Source organism: Trichosurus vulpecula, chromosome 6, assembly GCF_011100635.1.
Source record: "Trichosurus vulpecula isolate mTriVul1 chromosome 6, mTriVul1.pri, whole genome shotgun sequence".
Classification (NCBI taxonomy): Eukaryota; Metazoa; Chordata; class Mammalia; order Diprotodontia; family Phalangeridae; genus Trichosurus; species Trichosurus vulpecula.
Genome location: NC_050578.1, coordinates 159877421 through 159901913, shown reverse-complemented (window position 1 = coordinate 159901913; position 24493 = coordinate 159877421). Strand labels below are relative to the sequence as shown.

At 38.3% G+C, this 24493-nt stretch overlaps 1 protein-coding gene across 1 annotated transcript in view; it reads right to left on the bottom strand.

The window, feature by feature from the left end:
• The window catches only part of CORIN (corin, serine peptidase), a 216528-nt gene that overhangs the window by 115679 nt on the left and 76356 nt on the right, over window positions 1-24493 (bottom strand). The window contains exon 5 of the mRNA XM_036764058.1: window positions 10140-10318. Within this exon, the coding sequence (XP_036619953.1) occupies window positions 10140-10318 (179 nt within the window). The remainder of the gene's footprint in view (window positions 1-10139; window positions 10319-24493) is intronic.

The following is a 24493-nucleotide window of genomic DNA, read 5'->3' as shown; positions in this document are numbered from 1 at the left end:
TATTAAAGTCACCCCAATTGAGAGGCCAAAAGAGTCCAGAAACTACTTCAATCAGAAAACATATGATTTCCTTGCCAAGCAGATATTAAAAAAAAACCACTCAACGAAAGCCACCAGTTTAGAGTACAAACTTTTGAACATAATAAAGAATAATTCAGAAGAGGCTGACAAAAGAACCATCTTAGTTGAGTATCATGGGAAAACAGTTCAGGAGCAAATGAGCCTGAAAAGAGGTTGGCATGAGATCTAGCTACAACTAGAGCTAGCATGGGGTGGCCAGGCCCCAGGCTACCACCTGTGAATCCCTTGGTCTCATGGGTTCATCCAGCTGTGCTGGCACCTGTCATGGCACTATGATCTTTCCCATTATAAACTCTGCCCCAACCTCCCAAACATTATTCTCCTCTGACCTCCCTTTCCACCTTAACCTTTGAAACCATCCTTTGATGCAATGAAAAGATCAAAGGCTTTTGAGTGAGAAAATGGGTTCAAATCCTGTTTGACCATCCACAGTACGACCTCGTCCAAGTCATTTAATCTCCCTAGGCCTCAGTTTCTTTACCTGTAAATGAGGATATTTGATTAGATGACTCCACAGACCCCTTCCAACTCTAAAAATCATATTACACTACATCTCTTCCAATCACATTTTTTCCATCATGTAGTACTCACTTATAACTCATCTTTCTCCTGAAGATGCCAAATCTCTTGGCACCCTCTCCAAGACTATTTTTCCTTTCATACACTGGGACACACAAAGCCAGGAAGAACAGTCAACTTATTTCCTTGCTGCCAACTGCTGTCAGAACCTCCCTGTACCACCATCATTTGACAACCATCTTTCCTTCTTTTAAAATTGAATCTCTCCTGTGCAGATTCTTGTTGCTGTCATTTCTAGAGCTCTAGCCCCTCCTTCTGCCCCAGTAAGTTCAGTACCAAGATGATGGTCTTTTCTCCACCCCAAACCCTATGTATCCCCTTTGAATGCCATGACATCCTAATTTCTCATCCTCCTCAACTCCCATTACCGTAGGATAGGAAAGACAATCTCCTATCTACCTAGACCACATAGAGGAAAAGCACTTGTAGATCAAACTGGGAGAACATCAGACAGACATGAAATGCAGAAGCTGATTTCTTACAGCTTACAGAAATAAAACTGGCTCTGTGGTTTAGAGGGTATAAGAGTTCATTGTCTTTAGTGTCTATTAAAAAATAAACATTTGACTTAGCAAAACAAAATGAAGTTTTGAAGTCTACCCTCAAAGTCTCTCCCATGTGCATATTAAAATTATATGAAAATATATGAGAGCTGCGACTATTGAAAGGATTTTGCTTATTTATAAGCATTTGCATCATTTAAGGTGCCTACGGTGTTCATACAAGTCATAGAAGATGCTCTGCACAAAATCCAAACAAAATTAAGAGTTCTCTTTGATGGAGAGGTCCTTCAGATGCTCCTAATTAGAAATGACATTGCACTAATTGCAGTGAACCCTGGAACACTCACAAAGCCTCCTCAGAAAATATACAGCAATGCCAAGGAGATTAGTCTAACCTTCCATACTGGAAAAACAAGTCTGATAAAAAAAATCTTTTATTACGATCATGACATGCAGCTGAAGGGACAGCCTGTCAGAATAGTTCAACAGCACAATACAGCAGACACCTTTTAAACAGTAATTACATGAGTCACTTTACTAGATTCGGGGCAGAGGAGGGGAATACAAAAAAGAAAAATGGCACTGCCCATGACCTCAAAGAGCTTACAATCTAATCAGGGGATTATGACACATACACAAAGAAGTATGACCTGAAATCGAACGTGATGAAAAAAAGGTAAAGATTCGGACATAGTGCTATAGTTAAATTAAGGAGAAAGAGATTAATTTTGCTTAGCAAAATCAGGAAAGCCTGATGGTGACACCAAAGATGTGGCTGGATGAGGAAAGAGGGATTTCATCAGAGAACATTGAGGAGAGAATGCTTACTAGGCCTGAGAGACAATTGGCATCAATACATCAAGATGGAAAAACGAAAGACGAGACTGGGAAGAGTGAGCGATTCAAGTTGGTGAGAACCAGGAATGTGCTGGGAGATGTTTAACAATCTCCAAAAGAAAAATTTAATCTGCATCATCAACACTTTCTTAAGTCTAGACAATCAAGAGAACAAGAAATCAAACCCTGATTTGTAGCATTTGCCGATTTCTGAAGTGTGAATGATCATAGTGAAAATTTAACCATCAAGTGGCAGGTTTGAACCAGTTCCAGCACGCCCCCGGCTAGAAATTAGAGTCTAAGAAAAAGAAGTGTGATACAAAGATGGAAAAGCAGGTTGGAGCCAGATTGAATAATCAATTATTCCCATTTTTAAGATGAGGAGACTGAGGCCCAGAAAGATTATGTGCTTTGCCCCGAATCACACAGCTAGTAACTATCAGAGGCAGAATTTGATCCAGATCTTTGGATACTCAGTATGGGGTTCTTTCCACTACTCCACACACTCAGTAAATAGTTGTTGGATGAAACATTCTTGATGATAAACTCCTCTCTGTTAAGGAATACAGTGATGGCTCTTAGGTTCAGTCCGTTAGTATTATTGGGGGAATTTTCTACATATCAATCTATATGAAGTAAGGATGGCTGAGTTCAGAAGGACCCTACCAGATTCAAGTGCCATGATATCAAAGATTATGTCTTAAGTAATCACTTTGTCTCCCCCAATGCTGAGCATAGGGCTTGGCACACATTAGGTGCTTAATACATATTACATTAAATTATAGTTATTCTAATGGTGTTTTTACCACCCCATCATTAAGTCAGGAATTTAAGTTTGACTTCCTTTACTCCTTTCAACAAGCAACTATTTAATTTATATAACATTCGTTACACTTGCTACATCACTTTGAAAGTGTCCTTACAGAGGTCTGCTGGTTTTCTGCTTTGTTCCCACAATAAAATTAACTGTAAGCTTCTTTAAGGAACATGTCTTTTATTTGCTTTGTATTCTGGAACTAAATATAGAATAGCTAGTTGATAAATGCTTGATGGATGATTAGCACCCAAGAAGTACAAGAAATATTGCTTTTTGAACCACTGGCACTAATGAATTTAGTACCTTTATTTCAATGAGAAATTTACTTTGCATCATTTTCCTAGTCCTGAGTGTAGGTTTTTGCCAGTCCATTTAATTTTCCTTACCCACTTTACACAGGGCAGAGAGATGGGCAGTTAGTTGGTATGTAGGAGAGCATGTAGATACATCTGGGTAAGTATTCACTAGTTATTTGGCTTGGGCCGTAGGAAGACGGCAGGCTAACCTCCCCATAAGGGGTTAGGTAAATCTATTCCTGAGGTCAAAATGTTATTGTTGCACCCTGAACACCCCTAGACAAAGGAAAGTTTTCATTTCTTTTGAAAATGATTCCAGATTGACGTGAAGAGGTAAAGAAGCAAATATACTTTAGTTCATTTTTAAAGTTTAAAAGTTAATTTCCTCTATGAACCAAACAATGACATGCACAGAGATGACTTTGAATATTCAAATCTTGCTTTGTGTAAAGCAATGAAAAATTAACTGTTTCTATGATAAATCATATCATGGAAACATTATAATCAATACCAAAGGTGTCATTGGTAAAATGGAGATTATAGAGCTACAGCTGTTGTCTATGACCACGGAATTGAATCAGTTGCAGCACTGGTCTCACTAGCACCACTGTTTAGGTGGGCAACTGAACTAATGCTGTCAAGATGTTGAGCTATAGGAGGGAAAGCATCATCTCTATTTCTGTTTCAGGAAAAATAACATGCACCTCAAGTCAAGTCCTATTTGTCAAGGGGAAACTAATCCCATATGCTTTATAAGTAAAGATGATTTAATGATGAGGAAACAGGTACTACTCCTGCTCAACTAGTAACCTTTTTTGTTTAGCATTAGTTCATCATGGCTCTCTACTCTTCCTGAGTCTGCAATACAGCAGATTCAGAATGAGGCTAATAGCTTGACATGAAATACTAGGGCTAACGAAGATCAAAATTCTTTCTAATTCATGGACCAAAATTAGTTGCTGAGCAGATAAAAACAGCATAAGCAGTATCATCCACTTTTAATCGTCAAAAAATAGAATTAAATGCTCAGCTCAACACAGCTAAAATTCAAGTATCAAAAAAGTTTCTCATTAAAGTTCAAACTCTTCTCTCTGAGAAATTCCAAGAAACATGGCAAGACAGATGCAGAATAAAGAAAGTAGAACCAGGAAAAAGGATGCAAACAATGAGTGCAAGAACATAAATGAAAACAACACTATAAGGCAGGTGAATTTAAATTAATGGCAATGATCAATCTGCTCCAGAGGGAAAATGATGAAATGCACCTTCTCTTCATTTCAGGAAAGAACCAGAATTTATTCCGAATATCACATATACCTAGGCTGTCACACACAGTTGTCGAGTCAGTTTGCCTAGCATTATTACTTAGTGAGAAGGAAACATTCTTGTGGGGCAATAGAGTGGATATTGGGAACTATTGGTAAAAAAAAATAGGTATCAGTAAAACTTTAAAAACCTTCTTCTCTTTTTCAGTGGGTGGAGCTACTCCCATCCCAAATTAATCAAAGAAGATGCAGTCTTCTAAATTGAATCAATCACCAATCCAAATAAAAGTAAGTCCTCTATCAATATAAAAAGATTACAGGGGCTTCAGATCATTGGATAAAAGCAAACTAGTCCATACAGGAAAATCTTGTTATTGGCTGAAAGAATTACCTCCGTGCCAGGAGTAATAGAGAAAGCCAGTTTAAAAGCATCCATTCCAGGAGTAAGCAAGTCAGTTAGTGGTAAAATTCAGCAACCAAAGACACCTGAGAGGGAATTACCTTGGGGAAGGGGAGGAGAAGAGGTTTTTCTCTCTCCTGCTCTCACCTCCATTTGACCAGGTGATGATATTGTGAACTTAGACCAAAGACCAGAGGCCCGATCAGCATCAGTAGCAGTGCCCTCAGCAGCAATGGCTAATAGCAGTGTCTGCATCAGGAACTGAGAGACAGACCAAGAACAAAATAGATACACCAAATATAAATGCAGTGACCCTCTGAGCCCTGCAGAGACCTACTCCTAAGAGGAACTTCATGAGGTTTCCATGAAGGAAAAAGACAACTTTCAATAACCAGGTACTGTGTTTACCCTTTGAGTTCATGCACTGTCCAAGCTCAAACCTATTCCCAGGAATATTGTACATGCAAAAGGAGAATGTGTCCTGAGTTTGGGAAGGATGTTTCTGTAACAATTGTCCTTGCTATAACTGCTTAGTAAATACTCTTTCTAAAATCTAATTAAGTCTGATTGATAATCAATGGGAAGCATAGCAATTGGGGCTCTTGGTGGACCAGAAAACCCAGGCCCTCACAGTTACCCCTAGTTACTCCCTAAAGGGGAGAAGTAATTAGCCTCTCTCTAGAGACCTCACCTGTGATAGTGAGGGCAGGTTAGAGAAGTAGCCCCAGAAGGGTTGCTACACCTATAATAACTCCATTATCACATCTAACTGTGCCCAAAAGTATAGATAAAGATGGAAGAATACATATGGGAAAAGAAGGAGGAGGTATAAAGTTAAATTATAACTGTAATAGGATTTGACATTTGGGGAAAATTTCTTTTGATGAAATTGGTCACTGGAGTAGAAAGTTTACAGGCCAGTTGTCACTGAGTCTTCCATAATGCTATCTATAATAATTTCTTTTTAGGTCTAATGATAGTACTTTAAAGAAATGTCCTTGCACGTTTCCCTGAAATAAAACAACGATCAATTTTGTACAGAGACACAAAAACATTTCAGAGTATTTGTCTTACCAAAAAAGTGAAATTGTCAGTGTATTAAGGGTTTTTTAAGAGGTTGCTACCAGGATCCAGCACTAGACAAAACAAACAGAACACCAGAGAAAGGAAGGAAAGAAAGGGGAGAAAAATAACTAAAGTTCCTTCATGGCTGGGGAGCTGTCCTTCAGACCTACAGAAATACAATCTAAATGCTACTTCCCTTGTGCAAATGCAGATGAGATAGAGGTCAAGGTTAGTTATATAGTCCAGAATGATTGATGAAACTTGACCTTCAGTCTCCTGAATTCTCACAACTCGACTATGTGAAATGCACACAAATATTTACTTTAAAATCTTTGAAACAGAATTCCCACAACATTATCATCATATCATTAGATCTCCTTTGCCGTCCCTAATGTCAATACTGAACAGAAATGATAGCTAAGAGTCTCTCTATAATATAAATAAATCTCTAAGCTATGACTGGCACAAAGAGCATTAGGTGAAATTTTAGTTGAGTTTTCCAACTTCTGCATTGGCAATAACAGCTGTTCCACATTATAGGTTTTGTCTGAATTCAGTTTGTAAAGTGGTGGAAGTTCTCTGGAGACAAACACTACATAAACATAGAGTAGCAGTATAATATTACTGATCCAATATTGGCTTGACCCAAGCTTTCCTGACTATTGTGTGGTGGAAAGAGGCTGGAATAAACAATTTTTAAAACCTGGGTTCTAGGTCAACCTCTAAACTAACCCTGGAAATTACATGAGATGTGGATCAGCATGAAGCAGGGAACAGTAGTGGTTCCAAGGGAGGAAGGGAAGAATGGAGCCTGGAAAAGTGTTTCCCTCTACCTGGCCTGCCCTTGGCTCCCTTCCACCAGTCCACTCAGAAATGAACAGGCAAGTAGGATTAATCACAGTATCATAGAGGCCAATGAAAGAGCCACTTATATTGAGATGCAGTCAGAGAGCAAGGTCAAAAGTTGCTGCCAGGGGCAGAATTTTGAGTGGAAAAGCTTCAGGAATCAGAGACAGCCCCAATTCCCAAGTTCCCCAATTGACTTGACTCTGACCTTTCAGGAGGCTGTGAATGGAAAAGCAGATGGGGGATGCTTAAGAGTGGAAAAATATTAGCTCTACAAGGTAATTCCAAACTTGACAATCTTTGCAGTTCCCACCGAGGGCTCTTGAGTCTAAGCATCTGAACTGTGTCTGTTGTTATTCAGCTGTTAGAGACATGTCCAACTCTTCAGGACCCCATTTGGGGTCTTCTTGCCAAAGATATGGAAGTGGTTTTCCATTTCCTTCTCCAGCTCATTCTTACAGATGAGGAACTGAGGCAAACAGAGTTAAGTGACTTGCCCAGGGTCACAACAGCTAGTAAATGTCTGAGGCCAGATTTAAACTCATAAAGATGAGTCTTCCTGACTCCAAGCCCACCCTAGCCCCACCCAGCTGTGTGTAGAAATTCCTAAATTTGAGACATGCTGATAATTTTTGAGCTGCCTATGTCTGGGAGAAGTCGTGAGCATATAGGTTACATAGCATTTGAGGATTTTTTAAATACATTTTTTGTATTCCTTTTGATTCAATGGTAATGAGTAAAATACTATATATTGCCAATTTGTGTGGGCAATTCCATTATGCTACATCCATATGATTAGGATTCACTGAAATTCAGCACAAAGGAAAGTAGGTGGAAAAGTTGTCAAGCTATAAGATATTAATTAGACAGATGATAGATTCCCCATAGAACACAACCCTAATCTAATGAGGCAACCTCTACCACAAATGGTGGAGGTGGACAGAAATACCTGGTCTCTGAGAATCATAGAAAAATTATTGGTTCCCCCTCTCCGCCCAACCACCCTCTGGTGTTGGATGGAGTACACAACCACTTGACTGAGACATGCCTTGCCTATTGTCTATTGTTGAACAAACAAGGTAAGGTTAGTTAGTGGTCAACAGCATCCTATAATGGATTAAATTATTGTTGTTTTATTTTCCTACAGTAAACTATTTTATCCATGGGGAGTAGAAGTTGGAGAAGAAAGTCAGCTTTCAAGAGTGATCATCAAGTAAATATTTTCATTCAGTTTATTAATTGAATTGATTTCCTACCTAGGTTTACATTACTGAATATATAAACATCTTCTCTTTTTGTTTCTACTAATAATTAATCTCCTCTGAAGACTGGCTTAAAAACTCATTTTAATTAAAATTTCTTTCCTGATGATCTCACAAAATAGTAATCAAACAAACCCCTTATCCTTGTTAATACTGCTAACCCAATATAGACATTGTTCTTAAATCTTTTAATCTCATACATATCCTAAACTTAGTTTTGACTTCTTATGATCAGAGAACATGAAATTACTGTGAATAAAATATTCTGTAAATTTTAAAGTAGTGCATAAATATAAGGTATTGCTTTAGCGTGGCACAGTGAAAAGAATACTGAGTCCAAAGACTTGGGTTCTAAGCCTGACTCTGTTAGTAACAGGATTTGTGACCATGGGCCTCTCACTTAATCTCCTTGGGCCTCAGTTTTCTCATCTGTAAAATGAAGGAGTTAAATTAGATGATCCCTGTGGTCTCTTCCACTTCTTTCATTTTGTGATTTTATAAGCCTCCTGTGGTGCCTAAAACAGTGCTAGGTAGGTGCTAGGTGCTCCATAAATTGTAAACGTATTGACCTACCATTTGAAAACTGAAGTAGATTAAACTTATAAGTTAACTGGATAATTTAAAAAAAAATGAGAGGAAGAAAATGCTCTTGTTTTAGTACTAAGTGGCTGCCTACATTGAATTCATCAGACAACATCCCATCTGTTTTATTCTTCATGTATGTACTTTTCATTTCTTATATAGCCATTGATGCAACATTTAAAAAAAAAAACATTACCTGTGTGCTGAGCACTTTGCTCACTGCTGTGTCCTTACCCTCAAGGAGGTTACAACTTCATAGAGGAGATACAATACATGTTAATAAAACCATTAGATTGCAAGGTCCTTGAGGGCAGGGTCTGTCATTTTCAACTTTTATAACTTTAGCATCATGTATAAGACCTTACAAATAGTAGGCATTTAATATATTTGTTGAATTGAATGATTTATACAGAACCCTCAGTGCCTCAGTGTCGTAGGGGAATTATGAACTAGACTAATTTTATACCCTATCAAAAGAGATATAGTTACTGAAGAACCAAGAAGACTTTGTTGGTTTTGTTTCTATAACAATTCCAGGGCACAGTTCCCAAATTCAAAATGATAGTAAGGCTCTTATGTACTATAAAAATTGACCCAATCAGCAAACTACCTAATATTTAGTACATAAATACAATTACACTAAGTGTATATTTACATGAACTAGAAATTACAATGTCATTCTAGGTTATAGTGCAAATAGTAAATAAGACCTTACATTTGCATAGTTCTTAATTTGCAAAACACAACAAATCTATAAAATAAGTATAATACATTTTATTACCTTCATTTTATGATAAGGAAAGTAAGTCTCAAACAGATAGAGTGACTTGTCCAAGATTACACTGTTAGTGAATGCCAGGGCCAGGATCTGAACTAGGGACTTCTGGCTTCAAGTCCTAGTGTCCACAATCTCTCCCCAGCCCCTCCCCACCAAAATGACCACACTTCAGGTAGGATAGCAATCTTTACCAAATTAATTGAATAAGATAATGTGTTTGTTTGATAATTAGCACTATGCCCATCAAACAAGAATCAAAAATATATTCTTTAAATTTTAGAGAAATACTCCATCTGGAACTATCAGACCCATATCCAGTGGACTATCTTAACAGAAATCCATTATCATTCCCAAAAAGACTGAAAAGCAAATCATAAATATGCATTGGAACTTAGCCCAAAGTAGTTCAGGAAAGCTCTGTATACTTTAAACCTGGAGTTTTGATTTGGAATACTTTCCTGCTTATACGGTAATTTGTGGAGGATTCTCAAAGAATCATTAAAGGTTACAGATAGTTGAATTCTAATTTTCCTCTTGTTCATTGTATGTACTTTAAGCTCTGTACCAGCAAGCTAAGTTTTCCAAATGATATATGATTAAAAAACAAAAATCAAAAGTTTTAAGAAGTTGGGAGGGGGAAGGGGAGGGGGGAAGAGGAAAAAAAGATGGGACAAACAGGGGAGGGAAGAGCATCTCTGAGGTTAACTTTCCCAGCTAACATCTGGCATCCCTCTGGTTCTCCACCCTGTGCTTTGGAGGGGATAATATTCTGTGACAGAGCTCCCCTAAACTTTTTAGGTTAAAGAGAAATAAAACACAGAAACCTACATTGTTTTCCTCTTTCCTGCTGCGGGGAGAAGCAGACCCTCCTGAGGTCACTTTCGCTGTGGTTTCTAAACTGGGAGCATTTGAGGAACTCAGGCCAGGAAGAATTCACCATACCCAGAACTGGTTCACAGCCTTCTTTTGCAATTTCGCAAAAAGACCGACAGGGCAGGAGTCCATAACTAGAATAAAAGAAATATTTTTGAAATTTAATATTTTTCCAAAATACATTTCTGAATACATATTTGAACAAAAATAAATACAAGCTCACACCAGATGCCTTAATTCATAACTTACAAAAATGTCCTGTCTTAAGTAAGCTCATAATTCACTTATAATTTCCATGTGAAATAACTTTTAAATGGTAAAAGAAAAAAATTCGCAGCAATAAATGAAGATATTCACAATATTGCTATAAGGAGGAATCATTAAAATCCCAGAATCCTTGAGTTGGAAAGGACCTCAGAAGCGGCCCAGTTAAACCCTCTATTTAAGTGAATCCCCTCCAAAAAAAATCACTGAGAAGTGGCTATGCAGCTTTTGCTTAACACTCCCTATGACAAAGAATTCACTAGCTACCAGTCAAACCAGCATTTATTAAGCACTTACTATATGCTGAGCACTGTGCTAGACACTGGGGATGCAAAGACAGAAATGAAACTGTCCCTTCAGTAAAGCAGCTACTTTCTATCAGGGGAGATAACATGTACTCAGAGGAGGAAATACAAAACAAGCAGAACAAATACAAAATAGTTTAGAGAGGAAGAAAATTAGTATTGGAGAGATTAGGAAAAACTTTACAAAGGATGGCACTTGAGTTGAAAGGAAGTAAGGGATTCATTGAGGTAGAAGTGAGGATGAAATACATTCCAGGCATAGAGCATGGTCAGGGCAGAAGCAAGAAGACAGGAGATAGAGTGTCCCATATGAGGAAAATCAAGGACAGTTTCAGTAGACCATAGAACGTGGGAAAGGGAAGGAGTATTTATTAAATGCCTACTGTATACCAAACACTGTGCCAAGCACTTTACAAATACCCTATTTAATCCTCACAACAACCCTGGGAGGTGGGAATAATGAAAAAACTCAATTGGGACCAGGTTGTGAAAGACTTTAAAGGTCCAAACAAAAGAGTTTACATTGTAGCCTAGAGGCAAAGGAGAACCACTGGAATTTGAGTAGAGGAGTGACATTGTCAGACCTGTGCTTTAGGAAAATCACTTTGGCAACAGCTAGAAGACAGATAGGAATAAGAAGGGGCTTGAGTCGGAGTCCAATAAGGAGACTGTGACAATAATCCAAACAGGAAGTAATAATGGTCTGAACCCAATGAAATGTCTCTGGGCATAGTGAAAAGGACAAAAGATACTGTGGAAATAGAAAGGGCAAGGTTTGGCAACTGACTGGATATTTAACAAGAGAAAGTATGAGAAGTTCAGGGTAACATCAAAGTTGCAAACCTGGGAAATTGGAAGTATGGTGGCTCCTTCAACAAAAATAGAGAAGTTCAGAAGAAGGTTATGTTTGGTAGATGGGCAAGAGGGGAGAGAAAGGGAGCAATGAGTTCTATTTTGGACATGCTGAGTTTGAGATGTCTATGAGATACCCAGTTTGAAATATCCAAAAAGAAGTTGGAATTCAAGAGAGATATTGGAGGTAGGTACGTAAAACTAGGCACCATCTGCATAGAGATGATAATTCAACCAACCCATGGGTGTTGGGGAAGCCACTGAGTGAGAGAATACAGAAAAGGAAGGATAAAATATCAAGAAGAGAGGCAATAATAGGGAGAGAGGTGGAGAGCCAGGACTAAGTCTCAAATTAAGGGTCAAGGAGATAGGAATGCCAGAATACTAAACAGTCAAATAGGAGAAAAATTAGGAGATAATCGTGTTATAAAAATCATGGAGGAGAGAGTATCCAGAAGAGGGTGGGCAGTGGCCAATGCTGCTAATAAGTTCAGAAAGATGAGGATTGATAAAAGATAATCGGATTTGACATGAGATTACTGATAACACTGGAGAAAGCTATTTTAATTGGATTATGAAGTTGGAATCAAGATTTCAAAGTGTTAATGGAAGCAATGAGTTAAATAGAGAGAGAGAGAGACACAGAGACAGAGAATGTGTGTTTTAGGAATTTGGCAGAGAAAATAAAGAGAAATAAGAGGACAATAGCTTTAGGGAATGATAGAGTCTAGTACAGGTTTTTGCTTGTTTTGATTGTGGTTTTCTTTTAAAGGATGGAAGGAGATTTGGGCACATTTGTAGCAGTGCTGAAGGATCCCAGTAGGTAGGGAAAGAATGAAGTTTGGGGGTAGGAAATGCACTAGAGGAAGTGATGCACAACGTCCAGAAAGATAGGTTGAATCCAAATTTTAAGGGGTTGAAATACCAAGCAGTTTTGAGCAGGGTAGGGCATCATCACAGCTGGTAAGGATAGGCAGTCTCACATTCACCCTACTGAGCAGCAGTGCTAAGGAGTGCTGGGTTCTCTGAGTGTGGTCCACTTCCAGTCTCTAGATTGAGAGCACTGAATATTCACTGGGTATGTGATATAAATCAGGGATGTCCAACCTTAGGTTATCTTAGGGACGCATTAAAATAAAATAATTATTCGAGGGCCACACCCATAATAAAAAAAACAACAGTACACTAATAGAAAGTAGGGGAACTCCTGTCATCAATACAACAGGCGAAGGCATGAAGCGTGAAAGCAAACACAAAACAACAAAGCTACAACACAACAGTATAAAGGTAGGTGCATACTGACTAGTCTGTAGCCAGAACGCATCCCACAGATTGATTGAAAATTCTGTGAGATATGTTCTGTCCCTAATACTGCTCAAAAGCACCAAAGAAAATTAACATCAATGAGATTATTTATTAGTGATGGAATTAAAAAAATCTAATATGCATTCCATGCAAATTATTTTATTTTTTCACTCGTGAAAATTAAAACCCACAGGCAGGCCGAATTGAGGCCCATGGGCTATATTTTGGACAGCCCTAACGTAAATTATTGTATATTCACATCATCAACCTACAGTCTTAGAGTTTCCTAGAGAAATACAGCCAATATGTATCAGGTCTCTGTGGTTTCAAGACCGGCTCTCTAACCATTTCATCATATTAATAAATATTTGTTGATTTCTCAAATGAGTCCTGATTTCTATGTGGACCAGGTAGTTTTGCATTATCATTACAGATGCATTCTTTTACCTTGGTTGGTAATACAAAGGGAATTGGAAGAACGTGGAGACATAAATGAACATTTATTCTCCTAGCCAGGAGGTGGGGTTCGGGTGGGGGAGAGGGGAATCAAAGAACATGCTTCATTAATGATGTGTCAATAGGACCATCTTAGAATGATACAACTTGAAGCTGAAAAGGACCTTAAATGTTCACATAGCGCCTGGCACGTAGTAGTAGGTACTTAACAAATGTTGATTGATTGATTTCTAATCCAACCTCCTCATTTCACAAATTAGGGAAGTAAGGTCCAGGGAGATTAGATGACTTATCTAAAACTAAAAAACCAGTTAGCTACAAAGTTGGAACCAGAATTCAAATCTCCTGACTTCCAGGCCACTGTTATTTTATGCCAATTTTTCTTATAAAGAAGACAGTTTTATTATCACTAAGCAATCATTATGAAAATATGCTTACACATTAACTCATTCACATCATCCCTTCTGAACTTCTACAGATTTTAGGCAATCAGTAGTATTTTCTCATTCACTGTATTACTAATATAATAGTAATATAACTAGGTAAAATCCTAAAAGGAACCTTGTGGAAGACCTCAGTACAGAACTTTTACATACAAATGGAAATCCTTCTGTACACTCTCATCAGCTCCATTAGGAAAACCATAGGCTGTCAAAGGCTGACCTTGAAAATGGCACATCTTTTTGGCATGAAAGTATTTCTGGAATCTTCATAAGGCAATTTAATTTTCAGATGAGGTATAAAGATATGACCAAATCAGCTACATAATTATCTACACATGTAAATATTTAGGTTAATTTAGTAATGTAGATAGAGCCAGTGGGGCTTGATATTTCCAGGGATTAGCCAAACGATAGGGAACGTTTCTGTCCCAAGATACTATATATAAACTGATCCAGACCCTAACCACTAAAGACTTCCTATACAAAATAAATACCTAACTTAGCTATTCGGCAATTAGACAGATAATTTCAACTGACTTCTTGGCAGCAGGGAGATTACATCACCCAAATCACAACTATTTCTTTTTCCAATTCATTTCAGATAAATTGGGGATTAGATTTTCCTTAACAAGAACTGAGACACATGTATCAACCAAATTCAAAACCCTAACTTGAATGAGACAACTGAAATTTTGTTCTATTGCACAGACATCTGTGGGTGGGGAGTGAGAAGCCTTCCTCTGTTTTTCCTTGGCCTAAGGGAGCACCTTGATCTCAAGCAGCTCAGGTCAGGGGCAAGGAGTGGGCAGGGTTGGCACCTCCTGGAGAAATGTTGCTCCTCCAGGCCAGACAGAAAGGTATCATGGCTCCTGTGAATAAGCAACCAGCAGACATGTGGTCTTCTGGGTCATTGAGAGATCCCTTCTGTGGCCTTACTTTTCCAGGGAACTCATTTTACCAAGGAAGAGAAAGCACTTCAGTAGTCTAACACATTATGCCCAAGGAGAGATGTAGCCCAAGGACAAGCAATGACCTGGAGACTTGGAGTCCTTAAGGACCCCCTCTGGAGATAAGGAACAGACTAATAGATGGGGGAGGGGAGTTATGCTTCTCTGATCATGTCCAAACCAAAGATTGGGATAGTACAGCTACCAGACAGCCCTAGAAGGTACAACAGGCTGGAAAATACTCCTTGCAACCATGATTCGCACTTCCCCTCTCCCCCCACAAAAAAATTTTAACTTGTTCCGACCTGTTTCTGCTTTAACCAGATCACCACAGGTTTTAAGTATCTCCATGGCTAGCTCATTCTTGAAAAACCAGGGTGAGCAACCTATATCCCCTAAACCTTCCCCAGAAGTTTTTAGATTTTTGGAAGGATGCCTATTCATTTAAATGAATCTCTAGTTGATGGAATTTTAGACAATAACACAAAAGGAAGTAAAAACAAAGTAAGACTAAACCAGGGAAAATATTGTTGGAACACAATGTCAACTCAATCCTGAATCTGTTCCAATGAGCCACTTCTGATTTTTGATATCTCCCATTCTTCTCCTTCTGAATCCACAGTCTCTAAAAAGGTGTGTGTGTGTGTGTGTGTGTGTGTGTGCGCGCGCGTGGGTGTGTGTGTGTGTCCCTTATTAAATAGAGTATAAATCAATGACTATCACCCCAATCTGCCTCTATCTGGAAAAGTTAGAATTCTGGCACTCATATAACTCTCATGTATCATAAACTCATTTTTAAAGAAATTCAATGATCTTGAAAGGAAATTTGCTAAACCTGCCTGTTTTTCTAAATTTCTAGGTGATCTTCCCTGGGAATATAATATACACATTAAAATGCCATTAAACCTTCCATCCTAAAATGAGGTTTTAAAGAAAAAACAGAGAATATGTTTCTTGAATGGATCTCTTAAGACAAGTTCCTGGCTTAGAGACTTTAATTGCTAGAACAGTGTATATGAAATAGTGTTAAAGCATTAATAACTAGTACATTTTTCAAAAACAAGGGAGACTTGGGACCACTTGTTCATGTTTTTCATGGAATTAAGTTTTCTATATCTTGCTTTTCAGCACTTTGGAGACACTGAGGAACTACATTTTGGCATATAAATACCTACTTGCAAACAAGCAAGCCTCCCCCTACAAATAAACATTGGCAAACCATGAGAGCCAGCTGTGATGATTGGAAATGCCATATTAGGAAGGTAATATCACCAGAGTGGTGAGGTGTAAAATAAATTGGATGTGTCATAGAAATCCTTAAAACAGCCTAGCAAAAGATAAAGCTAGTCTCATCTCTTGTCACCAATGACAGAAACTTTTAACAGCTATAACACTAGTGCTACTGACACGCCTCAGTACCACTCAGAAAATTATTGAGATGTTTCCAATAGTTAACACATACTAAGAAGAATAACTTACATAGACGTATAAGGGCTTCACAGTTTACAACGATGTGCTTTGCTCACAAGAACCCTCTCACAGGTGGTGCAAGTATTATCAACCCCACATGATAGATGAGAAAATGAAGTCTCAGAGGTAAAAATTACTTGTTTGGGTCACTGGGTATAAAGAGGAAGGAACTTTGACCTTCTCACTCCAAATTCTTGGTGTCACTCTATCCATGGTGGAAAAGAATATGCTAAAGTGTCCTGGACATTATTGTTGAAAATAAATTTTAAATTTAGGACACAGAATCATAAGTATTTAAATAAACTATATCTATATAGGTTTTCCTTCCTTTTCCTTCCCCAAAATGAAGGGCCAATATAATTTTTATAAGTATATATGTTATGTATATGCCTATATCATATGTTATAGATCATATATAATTATATAATGTAATTTTTATAAATTTATAAAAGATAACTTAATAATCATCTTTTAAGCATCCTAGAGAAACCCACCACTGTATCTCCCTACCATGAAATTGTGGTAAAATGAATAATCCTTTTCTAATGCAAAAAAGTTCTACTAATAACTTGTTTTGCAAGTTGAAGTTTTTATATCAGATTTTATTAAGGAAGGGCATAGTATTTTTGTTGTTGTTTAGTTACTTCAGTCACGTCTGACCCTTTGTGACCCCATTTGGGGTTTTCTTGGCAGATACTGGAGTGGTTTGCCATTTCCTTCCCCAGCTCATTTTACAGATGATGAAACTGAGGCAAACAGAGTGACTTTCCCAGGGTCACACAGCTAGTAAGTGTCTGAGGTCAAATTTGAACTCTGGTCTTTCTGACTCCAGGTCAGGTGCTCTATCCACCGTGTCACCTAGCTATGCTTTGCATTTATTCAGGCTATTTCTCCTTTATGTCTCCAAGGACTTTCCTCCATACCAGCACCTTGTTTTTCATATCAATCTTCCTAGTTACAGTAAGTGGGCATCAAAAGAGAAAAGTCCCATGACTTCTTGTCAACATGGACTCTGCAAGACGTCACCTATCCATTCTTGCATCATCCTGGGTGTGTTACACAAATCCATATCCTAGAAGCATAATAGCATTCTAAAGCTCAAAGTGACATCACAGATGAAATAGTGAGACCCTATATCTATACCAGGGATGCTGTGTGCAGTCAGAGAGAGCATGGGGTAGTGGAAAGAACCCTGAATTTAGAATCACTGGTCCTGGGTTTAAAACCTATTGGTAGCTGTGTGACCTAGATCAAGAGACTTCCCCTCAGGTTCCTTATCTATAAAAAGGAGGTAATTAGTTTTGTTAAGTTCAGTCATATCTGACTCTTCCTGACCCCATTTGGAGTTTTCTTGGCAAAGATACTGGAGTGGTTTGCCATTTCCTTCTCCGGCTCATTTTACACATGAGGAAACTGAGGCAAACAGGGTTAAGTGATTTCCTCAGAGTCACACAGCAAGTATTTGAGGTCAAATTTGAACTCAGGTCTTCCTGATGCCAGGCTGTTCTCTCTATGTACTGCACCACCTACCTGCCCTAAATTAGATTTAGATGATCTCTAAGATCTCTTCTACCTTTAGATCTTACGACACTATACTATTTGAATCTCAACAACAACCAAAAAAATGACCCTAGAAAAGGTCCAGAAGATAACAAAAATAATCAAAATATCGATGAGTATGGACAAAATATTAAAGGAATGTTAGTCAAGACAATGAAGGCTATGAGGAAATGCAACCCTAGTGAAAAACCACAAAGGACATAAGCAGCAACATGGTGGGGTGGAGAGTTGCTGCTTTTAGACACAGCAGACCTCTGTTGGAATCCCATGCCTGACACTCACTACTCGTGTGACACTGGGCAAGTTACTTAGCCTCCTCGGCTTCAATTTCCTCCCCCACAAAGGGGTCTGACAGCACGATCGCTAAGACCTCTTTAAGCTTTAAACCCACATCCGCAGGATCCGGTGTAAACACTAACTTGTCCATTGCTCTAAGGACAAGCAGAAGTGTCTGGGAGGATTTCTTGAAAGTCCAAGGAGAGGCAGGCAGGCTTAGGAAAACAAAAGGAAACACACTAACTGTTCCATCACATAGTACAGGATGTGCAAAGACTCATCATCCCAATAAGTGATAATAGCGGAACAGCAAAGGATCTCAAGAAGAGTCTGCATAATTTCAGAGCTCCATTGTGTGTCATCATGGGAAAGAGAGGAAGTTTTAAAGCTGTCTCCGGCCAATATTTTTCCTACTGGCAGTAAAACAGTATCCTGTAAGTAAACTTTTGAGGTTGATGGAGAAAAGAAAGGAATGAAGGAAATGAACATTTATTAAGAGCCAAGTATGCGCCAGACACTTTACAAATATCATCACATTACATCTTCACAAGAGTCCTGTGAGGTAGAGGCTATTATCACTCCCATTTTATTGTAGAGGAAACTGAGTCAGACAGTGAGTCTACGTGATTTGTTCAGGGTCAGACAGCTAATAAATGTCGAAGGTCGGATTGGAACTCAGGTCTTCCTGACTCCAGATGCAGTGCTCTATCCACCACCACCAGCAACAGCATAGCCGTTACTATGTTCTTCCTTAGAACATCTCCTGGTATCACTGTCAGGGACACAAAAGTGATCTGGGTAAATGTTATAGTCTGGTATTTCTTAAGGTCTTTTACATGTGTGTGTGTGTGTATATATACATATACATATATATGTATATACACACACACACATATATATGTATGTATGTATATACACACACACATATATATATGTATGTATGTATATATACACACACACATATATATATATACATATATATATTCTTCCATGTCAAATTTTGCTGATTAAAACACAGCGCTAAGGAAGTTCATGGGCTCAGACTGCACCCAAGGGCGGTCCACATTCATAATTCTGACCAACTGTTTCACAACTTTATGTCATAGATCACACGGAGGCTGCTCAGTTTAGCACAAATGAATCAAAGCAAATGGGGGACAAATCAGCACCACTGAAGGACGCAGGAGAAGAAGATTCCACACTCGAAACAACATCTGTGAAAAGTCATCTAGTGAGTAATCCAGCGAGTGAACAGCGTTATCTTGCTGTAGAGATGACATGATGGTGCTCTTTTGAGACCTCCCCAAGTACCACGGCCTTGGGTACGGTAAGAGCAAGGCAGAGGTTTTCTTGCTGTATTGTTGGTTCTTCCTAGGGAGATTTTACTATACATGGTTGTAGAGGGTGGTTATGGGCAGCTGGGTGGTGCAGTCGATAGAGTTCCAGGCCTAGAGTCAGGAAAACCCATCCTCCTGAGCTCAAATCTGATTTCAGGCACTCACTAGCTGTGTGACCTTGGACAAGTCACTTAACGCTGTTTGCTTCAGCTTCCTCATCTGTGAAATGAGCTGGAGAAGGAAATGGCAACCCTCGCCAGTATCTCTGCCAAGAAAACCCCAAATGGGGTCAAAATGAGTTGGAAACAGCCGAACAAGAGGATGGTTATAGCCAAAGAATTCCTATTTATAATGTTCCCTGCTTCAAATGATGGGTTCTTTTCTCCTCTCCACCCAGAAAGGCAGGTTGCAAACATCCTCCTGATATTAAAAAGGGAAATTATGGCATCGTTTTTAATGATAATTTTAAAAACTTTCTGAGAGGAAAATATCTTCCTTATTTTGTGGAAAATTGGTATAGGATGATAGTAGCCAAGTAAGTTGACTGAGGTTCCATAGTGATTTCATATTTGGGATTAGAATCTAGACTACCTGGCTTCTTCCTGTTCAATGTGCCAGACACTTCTTGCAGTCCACACCTTCTTACAATCACAATACTCAGTTAAATCAAGTCAATTGCTTACACTGCCTTACATTTGTAATGCCCTTCCCTTTGGACTTTGGCCGGCTTTATCTTTATTTTTTAGTGTGCCATTCTCTTTAGGAGACAAGTTTTAGTATGATCACTACCCAGGTCTTTTAAAAATCTAAACACAAGAGAAAAAAACACCGGATTTGGAGTCAGAGGAGCTGGGTTTGAATCCTGACTCCATCACACCATCGCTATCACCACTAGCATTTGTGTGGCTCTTGAAAGGGAGCAAACTGCTTTAAAAACATCCCTTTTTATCTTTACAACAACCGTGGGAGGTAGGTGTGATTATTATTCTCATCATACAGAGCAGGAGACAGAGGTGAAGTGGCTTGACCGGGATCCCACTGCAAGTAAGCATCTGAACTCTGTTTATCCCCACCACCCCACACTCCCGCCCCCGACTCCAGACCCAGTGCTCTAACCACTGAACCGCCTATCTGCCTTACTATTTGTGTGACCTCAGGAAAGACACTTAATCTCATTTAACCTTTCTTGGCCTCAGTTTCCTAAACTGTAATATGAGGAGGTCAGCCTAGATAGCCTCTGAAGGCCCTTCCAGATGTAAATCTGTAATCCCATGATTTATGATGCTTGGATCAATAGCTCTTACTAACTTGACAATATTAGGTCTATCACCACAGAACCACAGCAAATCTGGGCATAGCAAAGGGTAGACTTAGAATTTAAGTGATTTAGAACATCTTGGAATAATATTAAACCACCTCTATTGCAATTGGGGTGGTTGTCTTTTTATGCAATTTTCCAGAGACTCCTTCTAACCCAAATGATTCTGTTTCCCATCAATATTTAAACACTTTCTAGCACTGATGGGATGGGAAATTAACAAATTACAAAAGACACATGGAATGCTTTATTCCTTTTTCACGGATGCTTTGGTTCTTTAACCTCACGAAATAATCCCCTAACAAATGGGTTTTCAGATTTAATAAATTATGGCAATGAATTACTATTATTTTAATTGTATTCATGCCTACAGTTATGCATCGGCAAATAATAGAGGACAATTTGTTACTGAGGACAAAAGAAATAAATTACATGACTGACCTTGCTAAGATCTACAGTTGGTACATTTTCAGCAGTATAACAAACCATTTCCAAAACATATTTGATCTGTCCTTTGCAGAAAATTTCATAGCAAATCTTTCATTATATAAACATGAACAAAGATTAAAAATGGCTTAGTCAGACTAGTTCTCATTTAGGAACTAGTTCTCAATTCGCAATATTAAACATCATTTCTTAAATCATCCATCATCTGTTTTATGTATAGTGCTAACAGGGAGGGGAGAGAAGCAGTTATTAAACCCTGGTGTTGTATAACATGGGGCCGAAGGGGAAGGAGAGAAGGACCAACATTAGCCAGTATCTGAAGAGCCAGCCTGTCTGGATATATCCAGAAAACTAGTATTTCCTAGTTATAGAATAAGTACAGATTAAAGAAGTGGATAAGAACAAATTTATGTTCAGAATATATTGCATGCAAACAGCCTTAAAGATAGGAACAAAAATCATGGTTCTAGCTAGTTCTAACTAAACACTGATCTGAAAAAGATGCTCTATTGCTATATAGAGTGGGCCCTTCCCAAATTGGAAGATATTTACCAATCTAAGAATCTGGTAATCTGTACAGTATCTGAGAAGCAACAAGGTAGGCCTTTGAGTGAAGAAGACTTGGGTTCAAGTCCTGCTTCTGACACATAACATCTGTGTGACTTTGGGCAAGCCATTCAACCTTTCAAGGCCCGAGGCAATTCTCTAGAGACTAGGGGTTGCTGATCAACACCAATAGAGTAAGTTTCTTCATTTGGGAGCATGCTATGCCCATGAAATCATAGATCTGGAACAAAACAACAGTAACAAAAAAACCCTGCTTCTTTTTCTCTTAACACAAGTTATTGAAAATACCAGAAGCAGAGATAAGGGGCATGCGGAAGGAACCCAGCACAAGTACAAACAAGAGTTTAAAAAAAACCTATTTAGAAACCCAATAATCTTTTCCCTTTAACATGTGACAAATTCAGAAATGAATTTTAATTTTTAAATATTTGACATCTTCTTAATGACACATTTAAGAATATGGCAAGTTAAAAAAAAACCTAAATACTTGTGAGAAAAAAACCAATAAATTCTTAGTAAAACATTAGCAGTAGCACTGAAGTAAAATATGGAGAGTATTAAATAGAAACTGTGATTATCAGTAAGACATGAGGAAAGAGAGGCTCATCTCTCTGATCAAACTCCTTTTTGTATAAAATTCAATGAAAAATTGCTGCTTTGAATAATGTTGCTGCCTACAGTTTTCCTTTAGTCATATCTTTGTGATCCGGTCTTTCCCAGATCTCTTTAGAAAAGAAAAGTCAAGATATACTAGAAATGCACGGCTGTGCATTTGTTGACGATAAATGTCTACTGTCTCTTTAATAATGGGCACCAGGGGCAGAAAACACTGATGCCAAGAATTTCTGCAACTTGTCAAAGAATTAACAGATAGTCCCTGCTAGGAAGGAAAATTTAAACATCAGCAAGTGTGTGTGTGTGTGTGTGTGTGTGTCTTTTTAAAAAGAATTGTCTCTGGTTATTGTATGCGGTTCAGACAACCACATCATCCTATCAGCTACATGATTAAAGGATACCAAGAGTTGCTGGCTTAGAAAGGAAGTCAGTTGCACCCCAGAGTTCTCCTTAGATCAGTGTTTCTAGCACTATGATCCCAAGACCATTTATTAAATAACCATCACACATTTTGTGTTTGTATTTTGTTCATTCATGTCCAACTCTCCATGACCCATTTGGGTTTTCTTGGCAAAGATACTGGAGTGGTTTGCCATTTCCATCTCCAGATCATTTCACAGATGAGGAAATTGAGGGAAACAGGTTTAAGGGACTTGCCTAAGGTCACATAGCTAGGAAGTATCTGAGGCAGGATTTGAACTCACAAAGATGAGTTTTTCTCTGACTCCTGGCTCAACACTGTATGCACTTCACCATTGTGGGAAATATTAAAAGTCAGTTCTTTAAAAATACATAACACAAACTACTGAAGATCTGAAAGGAAAGGGTATTTTGGATATGATATCACTTTAAGTCCTACCATTATCTACTTTAGGCTAAGTTCTGAACCTCAGAAAATATATATTTTCTCTGAGCATAAGAACTCTTTCTTCTCTAGTGAGGGATGCAATACAGTAAGTTCAGCTTCTTACACAAAAGAAAATACCATTGATAATTCTAAGTATCAAAAAAATAATATTTAGATTTGAAATCTAGAGGTTTTTTTCTCAGCATGTTTAATCTACATGACTTCAGTTTGCTTTTAATATTAAAATTATTTTCCAATTCTTCAGCAAAAACTCACACATTTAACATTCAAATAAACATATATAAAGCACCAACTACATGCACTGCTTGCTGGTAAGGGGTGGGATTGGAAAGGAGCACGCAGATAATTAAGACACTATTCTGCCTTACTTAGTAAAAAGAGATGAAGTCAATTAAATAACAACTGATGGAAGGGGTCTGAAATTTTGCTGAATAGGATTAAATACTTCCATATGTGATTGGTAACAGGTATTTGAAAGCCTATTAGCAGCTAGAGTAAAGCATTTTCCTCCTACCAATCATAGCGTTCCTCAGGCTAAACTGCATTGGGGAAAGTTGCCCTGAAGGTACCTGGAAGATGAATAATTAAGTTTAACTAGGATAAGTTTAATTAAGTTTACCTAGGACAGGCAGCTAGGTGGTGAAGTACAGCACTGGAGTCAGGAGGACCTAAGTTCAAATCTGACTGCAGATACTTACTAACTCTGCAACCCTGGGTAAGTGACCTAACCCTATTTGTCTCTGTTCCTCATCTATAAAATGAACTGGAGAAGGAAATGGCAGACCACTCTGGTATATTTACCAAGAAACCCCCAAATGAAGTCACAGACAGTCAGATGTGACTGAAAGGACACAACAACAACAGGATACCACAGCTGGTTTAAGAATCACGAGTGAATTATAATGATGATAATAATAACAATGTATTTTTATAGAAATTTTCAATTTGCTTTTTTCTCATTTATTACTTTACAGATTCATAAAATCTCAAATTTGTAATGGCCTCTAGAAGACCTCTACTCCAAACCATGCCTAGCCAACCATCCTCTGCAACATTCCCAGCAAGTAGCTATCCAAGGCTTTTCCTTGAAGACCTATAGTGTGGGAGAATCATCACCTCCCAAGGCAGTCCATTCCACATCTGGATTGTTCTGTTTGTTAAGTTTTTCCATCCTGAGCCTAGATGTGTCTCTGCTCCTTTTATAAACACTGCTCCTGGTACTACCTCCTAGCAGCAGAAGATCAAGTCTACTCACTCTCTGTCATGACAGTCTTTCAAA